Source organism: Vipera berus (genome assembly GCF_964194415.1).
Source record: "Vipera berus genome assembly, chromosome: 2".
NCBI lineage: Eukaryota > Metazoa > Chordata > Lepidosauria > Squamata > Viperidae > Vipera > Vipera berus.
Window position 1 is genome coordinate 43,355,496 of NC_138203.1, and position 12,070 is coordinate 43,367,565.

At 34.0% G+C, this 12,070-nt stretch overlaps 1 protein-coding gene across 1 annotated transcript in view; it reads right to left on the reverse strand.

Moving 5' to 3' along the window:
• Positions 1-1,117: 1,117 nt before the first annotated feature.
• ELL2 (elongation factor for RNA polymerase II 2) overlaps positions 1,118-12,070 on the reverse strand; it is a 41,451-nt gene continuing 30,498 nt past the window's right edge. The window contains exons 9-12 of the mRNA XM_081320257.1: positions 8,990-9,056; positions 5,138-5,309; positions 4,423-4,467; positions 1,118-2,518 (exon numbers count right to left, since the gene is read on the reverse strand). Of these exons, the coding sequence (XP_081176383.1) occupies positions 2,402-2,518; positions 4,423-4,467; positions 5,138-5,309; positions 8,990-9,056 (401 nt within the window). The 3' untranslated portion in view covers positions 1,118-2,401. The remainder of the gene's footprint in view (positions 2,519-4,422; positions 4,468-5,137; positions 5,310-8,989; positions 9,057-12,070) is intronic.

Consider the following 12,070-nt stretch of genomic DNA (forward strand, 5'->3'; position numbering starts at 1 on the left):
AAAGGCTTCAATTCTTTGGTGCTCAGCCTTTCTTATGGTCCAACTTTCACAGCCATACATTGCAACTGGGAAGATCATAGCCTTGACTATATGCAGTTTGGTTGGCAGGGTGATGTCTCTGCTTTTTAGTGTGCTGTCTAGGTTTGCCAAGGCTTTCCTCCCCAAGAGCAAGCGTTTTTTAATTTCTTGGCTGCAGACCCCGTTTGCGGTGATCTTGGAGCTCAGGAAAATAAAATCTGTCACTATCTCCATTTCTTCCTCCATTTGCCAGGAATTGAGAGGGCCGGATGCCATGATCTTGGTTTTCTTAACGTTTAGTTTGAACCCAACTTTTGCACTCTCCTTCTTCACACACAACAAGCAGCTCTTTAGTTCTTCTTCACTTTCTGCCATTAGAGTGGTATCATCTGCATATCTTAGGTTGTTGATATTTCTCTCGGCAATCTTAATTCCAACTTTTGATTCATCTAGCCCTACCTTTCTCACGATGTGCTTTGCATATAAGTTAAACAGGCAGGGCAACAGTATACAGCCTTGCCAGACTCCTTTCCCAATTTTGAACCAATCAGTGGTTCCGTGTTCAGTTCTCACTGTTGCTTCTTGACCCGCATATAGATTTCTGAAGAGACAAATAAGAAGGTCTGGTACTCTCATCTCTTTAAGAACCTGCCACAGTTTGTTGTGATCCACACAATCAAATGCTTTAGCATAGTCAATGAAGCAGAAATAGATATTTTTCTGGAACTCCCTAGCTTTCTCCATGATCCAGTGTATGTTGGCCTTAACTAGGGCTTATTTTTGGGGTAGGGCTTATATTAGACCTACCCCCAAAAATCAAGCTAGGGCTTATTTTGGGGAAAACATGGTGGCTAGAAGGGGACAACAGAGAATGAGGTGGCTGGTTGGAGTCATTGAAGCAGTAGGCACGAGCCTAAATGGACTCCAGAAGATGGTAGAGGACAGGAAGGTCTGGAGGAACGTTGTCCATGGGGTCGCAATGGGTCGGACACGACTTTGCAACTAACAACAGAATTGTGCTGCCTTGTAAGATTAAATAATACACTAACTCAAATTCTCCTGTAAGTTATATTCTAGCAAGCAATACATGACAACAGAATTGATGCTGAAGACAAGTTTATTAAAGATACTACCAAAATTTTTGGCAAACATTAAAAAAAATTAGATTTGTAAACATAATGCTTCCCTTTTCAATTGGCAGCACTTTGAAAGAAATATATTAAGACAGAAAAGACAAATATAAGTCTACGTTTTGACCAAATAACTTATGTTCCCACATGATAAAATTATGGTTTAATTAAATTAAACCAATTAACACCATGAAATGAAAGTTTGTGCTGTTTGATGATCACAGTATTTTGTAGTTAAATACATCTTTGTTATATTCCTGATCCTCAGGAAAAAAATCTTTAAATATACATTTCATGTAGGCAATAGCTTCATTGCATATTTCTCTTCAAAAAATACTTTTATAGCAGTATATAAATAGGTCACCTACATGTTTAATTTTATAATTTTGTTCCAAACTATAGAATTATTTTTAGAGCATCAATTCATCTCTGGTAAGAAAGCTGACAAATTTGTCCTGTACTAACACTTGTTAGTTACATCAACCTGAACATTTGGCCTATGTACCATTCCTGCCCCCATATTGTGTATGCATACCATTCTCTCTCTCTCTCTCTCTCTCTCTCTCACACACACACACACACACACACACACTCACACACACACACAGTAGGCCACAGAATGCCTACACAGAGGGAAGCAATGTACTTATGGTAAAATTAATTAAGTAAGTATATTTCAGGTACATAAGAAAACACCATAAGGCAACCACTGTAGTGGGGGTTGAAATCACAGGAATAAGTGTTTCTTGTTGATAGGTGTATATATATATATATAGATATATATAAAAGTTATATACCACCTTTTAACCTTCCCCGAACAACATATCTTTTTTGTTTTATTTTGTGCAAATTTTAAAACTCTGTACCACTTAAGGCAAATAGTTTCGCATTCAGAAGAAAACAATTCAGAAAATAGACCTGTAGTTATTGAAAAGCTTTTTTTTTTAACTTCAACTTTTTTCATTTGAAAAATGTGTACAATCTCAGAACTATAGAGCCTGGATCCCCATTACCCAATGGTAAAATGATTTCCATGGATAAACAAGTAAGAGTTAAGGAAAAGGGGACCAGAAAAAAGCAGCTTCAACTATGCAGAGAAGCAACATCCTCCCCATCAACAAAACAACAAATTCAGACTGCTAATGCTCCTGCTGCCTTAGAGAATGTTCACTTATTTTTAAATCTTTAGAATAAGCTGTATGGAATTTTAAATAAATAATCTTTAGTTTATTCACATCTTCTGGTCCAGAGCCCTAGTGCCAGGACCCTGCTTGTTGTTGGTCAAATTCACCTATACGTCTTTTGATATGAGCCAACTTGTTATGAAGATATTCGCATCTGTACTTTTCTTCATGGTAGTTGGGACTAGACTGTAACAGCAAATAAAAATAAAGTAAATTTTTGAGAAAACATCATTCTTTTAAACAAATTACATAACTTTATTTTTAATAAACACTCCCAAAGCAGCTAAAAATATCATTACTATATTTCATACATCACACAACAAATACAGAAGTAAGATAAATTCATTAATTTCAAAATAGTAAAAAATAGCATTTTCTGAAATTTACTTTAAAGAAAAGGATATGTAGTGTATATACAGTCAAATTTCATCGAGGAGAGGTTTTAATGGTTTTATACTTATGATTTATCTGATTTAATATATCTATGGATAGAACTGCATCTTTCCAGAAATATTTTTGTTTTGAATTTCTGAAAAAATGATTCACTGTGTTAATGCTGACTGGTACAAAAGTATAGGCTAAATCTATGGGTGAAAACATTACTACTTCCATATTGCTATGTGCATTCATGGGGAGGTACAATAAATATGAATTTATTCAGAAATATATTATGTAAAGTTTGAAAAACATGAAGCATGATAAAAAAAAGTTGAGTGTTTCCAAATACCGTTGGAGAAAAAAGGGTTTAACAAGCTTAAATTATATTCTTTAACTTAGCATGTGATTTAGACTCTATTTCTGGAGTCTTCCCACAGAAACCAAAATTTTGTTTAGAAATATATCTTAGCAGGAGTCACTTTGTTAGATTTATATTCCTTGTATCAAAGATCTGCTTGTGGTCACTTGCATAAAATTGGGGAGGTTTTCCTATTTTTCTCACTTTCTTTATCTGTTTCCACAACGTATACATATATGTCCCAACTGAAATTTCTGAGTTGGGACAACTAGATTTATGCAATTTCATTGGTCTCATTCTCAGCCCCTTTTCCTCTAATGTTGTGGTTACCTTCAGATATTAACAAATATTTAAGTTAGCTTCACACAATTTTGTTCTTTAAAAGTTTCTATGGCAACTATATCTTTCTTCGGTCCTGACCAATACTGTACCCAGGACTAAGAAAATGATGGCAATATCAAGTGTATTTAAAGTGTTCCTTTAAATTTAAAGGCTTCCTTTAAGTTTAAATCATTTATCAGAAAGGGACATATGGCCAAGTATATTATTAAAACCTCATTTCTAAAATGCTCCATTCAAACTCATTTATTTTTAATTTCAGATTAATAAAAAATTATTTTACTAAAAATATACTTGTACCCTAACCTTCTGAAAATACTCAGCTTGGTAGAAACATTCTGAAAATAAATGTGCATATAATGAAGTAAATTGGGGGAATTAGGCAAGAACAGTTTGCAATCAACATAGAGCCTTAATGAGTGTACTGTATATATGTATATAGTGGAAAGTCATAGCCCTAGTAATGCAAGAAATAGAATGAAAAATTTGTTCATTATTGTTCCACAACTCCTTTTCCAGAGAATATACAAACCCTAAAATATACTAGCAATGTGAAAGTTTCACTAGTTCAACCTCCTCTTTGTTTTTTATACCCTCCATCCAAATAATCTCTATTGAAACTCAGCAACAATTTACAGAAACAGCACTGCAATGACGCGCCTAGAAGCTGCTGTATGGTTTTGTCTACGCGTCTTTGTATTTCCCACAAATATAAACAACACAAAAATTTTACCCAGATTAAGAAACAACATAACATTAAGCCATCCCCTTTACTGAAATGATAAAATGGCTTCTGTTACACTAAGCTTGCTTCTCAGTCTGACTAAGCTTTTCTAGCTGCTACTTTAAATACATTACCAGCTAAATACTTTCCAGGACATTTTTTATATTTTTAAAAGTAGATTTAAATCAGATCAAAGAAAAATGGAACTTATACAGGTATACAAATTAGACTATAACAACGCTAACTTAAAAATCCACACGGTGTATCATTTTTAATAGCAATTACACCAACCTGTTTAATCTTCCGATATTCTTGTAAGACTTCCTCATGAAGGATCTAGAAGTTTGAAACAAGAATAATTCAATGGCTATAGAGTTCAGATAAATCTGTAGCACTTTAAATTTAATTTCATAAAGGTGTACATCCAATTTTTTTCCTGGGATTTTACAGCTATCACATGATCCTGGGAAAGGATGTGGTTGCTTAAATACAGTATATAGTATGTAGATGGGTGCTATATTCACAGCCCTGTGTGCACCAAAGCATTTTTTGGAATTGAATCAATACAATTTTATAACTTTTAATTATTAACAGTTTCTTTGAACTAACTAAGTATGCAGTGTAATTCAATATTTTGACTAAAAGTCTTGTCAGAAATATAATAATAAGCAAGCAAGCAAGCAAGCAATGCAATCTAATTATACCACTTTTGCAGGAGTCTTAAAGAAAAGAAAGCAAAATTACAACATTACAATAAATAAATCAAGTCTACATAGTAGGAATCACTAATAATTAAATATTCTTCAATAAATATTTTTTATGAAGGTTTCTTTGTAGGAATTGTTCATTCATTCATTCTTTTGTTCATTCAGCCACTCCATGGATTCTTTTAAAAAAAGCAAAAATAACTCGACTTCTGGACATTTGTGTAATCCAGCATTATTATCTTAGTCACAATGTAGACTTTCATGAAGAGAGTTTTAACAGTTGAAAAGGCAACCTTTACCTGATATTCCTTAGATCCTGGAGAGAGTAGTTTACGCTGTGCATCTAGTTTCATAAATCTCCTAGTTACACTCTCCATCCTTGCATGTAGGGTTCTGTACTCATCATATTCTGCATTAAAATCATCCTTGTAACTTTGACGTTGCTCATATGAGACAATTGCTATGTATTTGCTGTTGCAAATAAAAAACAATGTTTTTATAATATTTCCATCTCCTAGATATTGCAGTAATGCTTCAAATCATTATCTAATACATCTATATTCCTTAATCCATAACACTCATTGCATAATTGTTATTAACTAAATTTTATTTTCTATACTTTAGATATAGTTCATTCTTTAGATATAGTTCATTCTTCATACAATGCCACCTAATAAAGGTAACAGTTAAGATGATTCAAATAAGTTTCCAAGAACATTTAAAGAGAGTTAATTCTTTAATCTCTCTGGGAATGTATGATCAAATTTTATATTTTCTAGAATTAATATAACTGAATCATTTAATTTCTAAAAAACAATTCTCATTAGGTCAACAAAGTTAATAAAAAGCCCAACTTATTTAAAGCAAAGAAACTAATTATCCAGAACTTCCGGTCTCGCGCCATACACCACGGCTAGTTTCGCCCTGCCAGGGGACCCTAAATGGGTCTAAGTCACCCCAGAAAGGCGGTGAACAAAGAAAGGTGCCCCGACGACTCTGGAACGATGGTGGTCGTTTTGTTCGGTTTGGGGAACACCTTCTAACCCAACAGGAGAAATGCTGGCCACACCTCGCTGGCCAGCCCAAGCTACTTGCAGCCGAAGTCCAAAGGGACTAACCAGCACAACAGTGAACAGCATGCTTGAAACTGGGTGAGGAATTTGATCCTTCTCTCTTCTATTTTATACCTAATTTTCTGGAAAAGATCCTTAAGAAGCAAACTTACTGATCTGGAAAGCGACTTGGCAAAAGAAGAAGATCAAAGTTGGAGTCAAGAGATGTGATTCAACTTATCAAATGGAATATTATATGACTAAGCATTTGTTTGAATGTGGTTAATATATATATATATGCATCTATATCTATATGTATCTATATCTGTATCTATCTATATCTATACCCCCCCTCTCCCTCTCTCTCTCTATATATATATATGTAAATTTTTTGGATTGCTAACAAAGAATTAAAGGGAGACTGATAATTAATTAATTCTTTGTTAGCAATCCAAAAAGAAAATTACACAAATATGAGCTGTCACTGCTGTGACTACTGCCTGTGGATGGCCTTGGGTTAGGCTGAAACAGGAAATAAGATTTGTCCCATGTTTGGGGCCTAGCAAGGTATTCTAAATACTTAACAAACACTTCTCTCTCTCTCTCTCACACACACACACAAACACACACACAGACACACACACACAAGATTATTAGATGGTATATTATAGGCAGTGCTTTTTTTGGAAGAAAAAAAAGGTGCCAGAACTCACATCTTGTTAATCTTTTATTTACCTTTTGCATGTAGTCAATCACTGTACACACACCCACACACATCAGTTGTGTAACAAAACATAATGGTCACCCACAGTAAGCACTCAGCACGTGACCACATGACCAATCACAAGCCAAGCAATGCCCCAAGCCGAGCAGCCAGATGAAGTATGCATGCATTGGACGTGACACACAAGCAGCCCGCATGCACTGTTTTAATGATTTTTCCACTGACCTGCTACTCTCGACAGGGTGATTCAAGTCCATGTGGACCAAACATCAAATTTTCAAAAGTTACTTTTAAAACTTAGAAAATCTGTCAAAAAAAAAAAAAGGTGCCGGAACTCTGTTCCGGTGAGTTTTATGACAAAAAAGCACTGATTATAGGATTAAATATTGTTGGAATATAGCCAAAAGAATAGATAAAGCTTGTAAAGGGGCCCTATAGTAAGAGGAATAAGATATATAAGTAGTATAATATTTTTAGAATATATGAAATGTTAAAGCATTGAGAGGGTCTATTTAAATGAAAAGTTTGGATATTTAAAGGTAATGAATTTTGAGAAAACTATGACTGATAAAGAGTGGTTTGAATACTGAGGGAAAACTAAGCTTCAATAAGAATCTTGAAAGCAGGACATATAATGATTTAATAAGATGACTTTTATATATACAGTGGAAATTAGCCGATTAAAACATGTTATATGTTTATATGCATAAATACTAAAAATGCTTATATTCAACTTGGTTTGTACTGAAAATATTAAGAATTATGTTTAATGTAGACAAAAGGAGAATATTACAGGGAGAAGAGAGGATCAAGAAATATATTACCAACATATTAGTTGTAGAAATTAATTATCATTGATTGTTTTAAATACATGAACCCAGACAACACACTGTTCACAAAGCACCAAGATTGTTATTATAAAAAATTAATAAAATATATTTTTTAAAAAGGAAATAATTATCCAACTGTATCAGAACACTCAAGACTTCCTTTATATGGAAGCCCTCAGCTCCAATAATGCAGCCAATACTTTTCAGCACTTGCTGCACTGCTGTCTTTAAACGATTACAGATTTTTTAAAATGGGGCCAGCCACTTCTGTTTCTTGTATTTCAAACTGACAAACATAAAACTATAAAGATATGTGTGTTTCTTAAAAGCCCTCCTAAAAGCTGATTTTTTCCGAGTAACAGTCTTCTAGTTCTAATGACTTACTCTAAACCTGAGTGAAGTCTTAACAAATAGTGTTCCTGTTTAGTGTTTCCTTTGTTTCTGTCCATTTCATCTATTTTTTTTTGTAGTAAATCTGTTGATATAAGAACCTTCAATCTTTATGAAATGCCACATGAATTAGTCAACCCATTTAGAAATGCCGACAAACAAAAACATTGTTCTACGTCTATTTTCAGAAAATATACTTTCCTTGCCTAATGTTGTAAGGATGAAAAACTTTCTGATAGTAAGAAACAAAAAAGCAACATGCAACAGTCTGTCGGTATTGGTTAAAAGCAAACTTCCAGTGATTTATCTCTTCCATCAATGCTATTAATGTTATCATTATTAGAATTATGCAAGCTTTAAAATGTTATATAAATGCAAGATAAATTTTCCCAAGTGGTGGTGGTGGTGGTGCAGAAACAGGGCTCAGTTCCACTTGTAGCTGATATGCTAGATATATACAAGCACTATCATTTTAGGGATAAGGGTCCTGTAGAGTAGCATAACCACTGCTGAGCCAGACAAGTGCACATTAAAATTACTAGGAAAGTTATGCCAGCCTGCCAACTCAAGCTATTTAAAAAGACAAATCACTGGGGAAGAGCAGAAAATGTATACACTTTGAGAGCAAGCAACTAAATTTCATTTTTAATGCGTGCCACTGTGCCCACAGTAAAAAAAGACAATAAACGTTATCTAAAATGACATTCCTTTTTTTTTTTGGCAAACGTTTTATTCAGTTTTCCTTTTTGAAAGCTCCTTCTGTATAGGGAAAAGTAATTTACTACAAATATCTGGACACAAATTGGGAGGAAAAATGACCGAATTCTGTACTATCGTCAAGGTGATACCGGTAGCATCAGAAGCCAACTTGTTTTGCTTGGCAAGCTGTCCAAACGCTTTAGCGAATAGTTATTTTGTAAAAGCCAGTGGTAACAAAAGCAAGCACTTCACTCTGGAATACTATTTGTGATAGGTGGCATGTATACTAAGAAGCTTTTCTATATACCATAAATTGCATAATTGTGCAACATTTTTATGCAGGTGTGAAATAAAAACCCTGGTAATTCTTACATTTTAAATGTTCATCACTCTAGGCAATGCTGCAAAAACATGTTTTTTACTGCCCCACCCCATTCTCCAAGATTAGTCACTTACACAAAGAAGTCTGGTAGTTCACTTGTTGAAAGAGGTTCTGTAGCGGCAGTGCGTGTCTCTTTAACACCTATAAAAATAGAAGTTTCAAACTTTGATAATGTTCAAACTTGATTATGACACTACTCCTTTTTACAGATTAGCTTTAAGCAAGAATTAAGAGCAGCTTTTCCTACTAATCTATTTATACCACAAGATGTATGGCAAAATTTTAAATAGCCAGGGGCAAAAATGCAAATGTAGAAACAGTTTCAGCCTGCATACAATATCCCAACCTACTAGACAAGCCTCTCATAAGTTGCAGCATCTCCCCAGCTATTCAAAAATTTGACATATGTTGGAATTTTTACCCAAACGTCCAGCAGAACTGCAATAAAAAGGAGTGGAATGCTTAGTGTCTTGCTTTTCATGGATTTTTCTCCTTCATCCAATAACATAAAATTATGTTCATGCTAGATTGTCATGTAATTTACCACAAAATAAGTAATTTACAGAAATGAGAATGCATAGCATAAGGTGGATCCATTACAGTAATCTTTAAAGTGGCAGGGTTAAAATAATGGTCTGGGTTCCAAACAAGTTTTTGTATAAATGAGATGTGTCAACACTTTCAATTTTGCTGCAATATCATGAAATGCTAAATACTGGAAGAAGAAAACACCAATTATATAAGGGATATCTGTATATTTTTCTTTTAAAGTGTATGTAGCTATCTTCGATAGTTTGGAGTATTATTTTGTGTTATTAAACAAGACTATCAAAGTATCCACAACCTATCTAAGACAACCATATCAAGAGCTCCAGTTAATAAAAGACCTATTATATCAATTCAGTTATAAATTTGTACCGATTTCTTATTATAACTTTGCACTTAATGTAAGAAGTTTGTTTTTAAAAAAATATTTTAGTCACTAGAAGTTGTTGGTGTTCAATAAGTAAGCAGCTACTACCTTTGTTCTCTACCTATTGTTTTCTACCCATTGGATCTTTCTGAAAAAGCAGAAAGATGGTGTTTACAATTATCAGTAGAATGCTGTATTTAAGTTCTATCTTGAGATCAATTTTATTTGCTAAGACAGAGTCCCCCAACCTTTCCAGCTTTGTGGCCCGACGGGGAGTGGAGAGGGGATAGTTCCGTGTGAGTGGCAGGCAAGCGCATGCTTGCATCTCCATTTGTGCAAGGGGTGGGCATGCACACCCACTGCTTGTGCAAATGGGGATGCATGTGTGCACATGTGCCTGCCACTTCTGCGGCCCAGTTCCAAACAGCTTCAGGCCTGGTAGTGGGCCACAGCCCGGGGGTTGGGGAACCCTGTGCTAAGAAATCAACCAAATGGAATGCAGGGTTGGTTCCAGCTATTAATTTATCACCTGTTTATTAATTTTATTTTATATCTCACTTTTCCTTCATGAAGTGGGAAGGGCATATATAGTATTCCTCCCCCCAATTTCACCCATTATAACAATCCTGTGAAGTAAATTAGGCTGGAAGAGAATGACTCATCAAAATCACCCCTTAATGACTCACGGCTGAATCTTATACTTGGATCTTTCCAGATTGATCTTTTTCCACCATGAGTGCATGCATGTGCGTTTCTAGAATATAACCCATACTCACCCTAATTATTATAATGTGTATCATTACATATTTATTTGACCAAAGGCTTATTAGAAATGATTAGAAGCAATTTTAAACTATGCTTTAAATGCAGTTATAGCAATGCCATAGCAATACAAGTTAGTGAGGACAAACTTTTACCTTTAAGATGCATCAGTTTACATTAGAGAAATCAGTTTACAATTTGGATTTTGCTAGGTTACACATAAATATCTAAAGAACCCAAATCAAGCCTGCCTCGAGGCCTCTTCTCTGATTAGGAGTTGTAATAGACTTAATCATATCATAATAGTAAAGTTGGAAGGGACAAGGGGCTTATTTTGTGTTCTGATTCCAAACCCCCTCCCATGTTTTCTTGGGAAGAAGCATGGTTCTGGTGAATGTTTATTTTTAGATAAGCACCAAAACTAAACTAAACTTGTAAACTACTGCATAGGAGATATTTTTACTGGTAATAGTATTCCTCTCCTTTGCTGAGAAATAAGAGAAACTTAGAATTACAAATGCATGATTTGAGGTTTGGAGAGCAATTGACTGCACAGAGATTTAGTTTTTAATGGGTTTTTTTGTGTGTAGTTAAGAGTTAAGGTAAATAATAAGACATTTAGAAGTGAGCAGCAGAAGACCAAATTTAAAACTGATCAATGTGAAACTGCTAAAATGTATAAACTTTTATTGAAATTTGAAACAGAAGAACAAGTTAAAGACTACATGATAAAATGGGCTAAGAACTTTGGATATTATTTAGTGATGGAACAGTGGAAAATATGTGGGTAAAAAGATTGAAATTTACATTATGGTGTAACTTAAAATACATTTTTAAATAAAATGATGTATTATAGACCATTTATAAAATGATCTATCATTCAGAAAAAATGTCTAGAACGCATAAAGGCACTTCAAATTTATGTTGAAAATGTGGACAACATGAGGGGTCATTTTATGATGCATGGTGGACGTGTAAAAAAATCAGAAATTTCTGGTTTTAAATACATATATTGTTAAAAAGGTTAGCATTCAACTTAAACCAGAAATTTTCTTGCAGGAATTAATGGATAATCAATTAGAAAAGGAGCCATGGAAAATTACTTTTATGTACGATTACTGTGGCGAGACAATTATATGAGCAAACATTGAAACAATCTTAAATATCCACAATGGAAGAATGGTTGGTGAAGATAACAGAGTTAGTAGATATGGCAAAATTAACTTATTTTATTAGAGAAAGATCAACAACTACATTTATCTGTGACTGGAAACCCTTATGGACTTTTTGCTGAAAAAAAGAGAAAAATGAACTTACAATTTATGGGTTTAAAAATTAGAAAGGGTAGTCTATTTAAAGAAAGAAATTATGATGTAGCCTTAGGGAGAGGGGTAAAATATAAATACACTTATAATCATTATTAAAATGTTTGGAAGCTGCTTCTTTATAATCTTTCTATTTTTTCTGACTTTTTCTATTT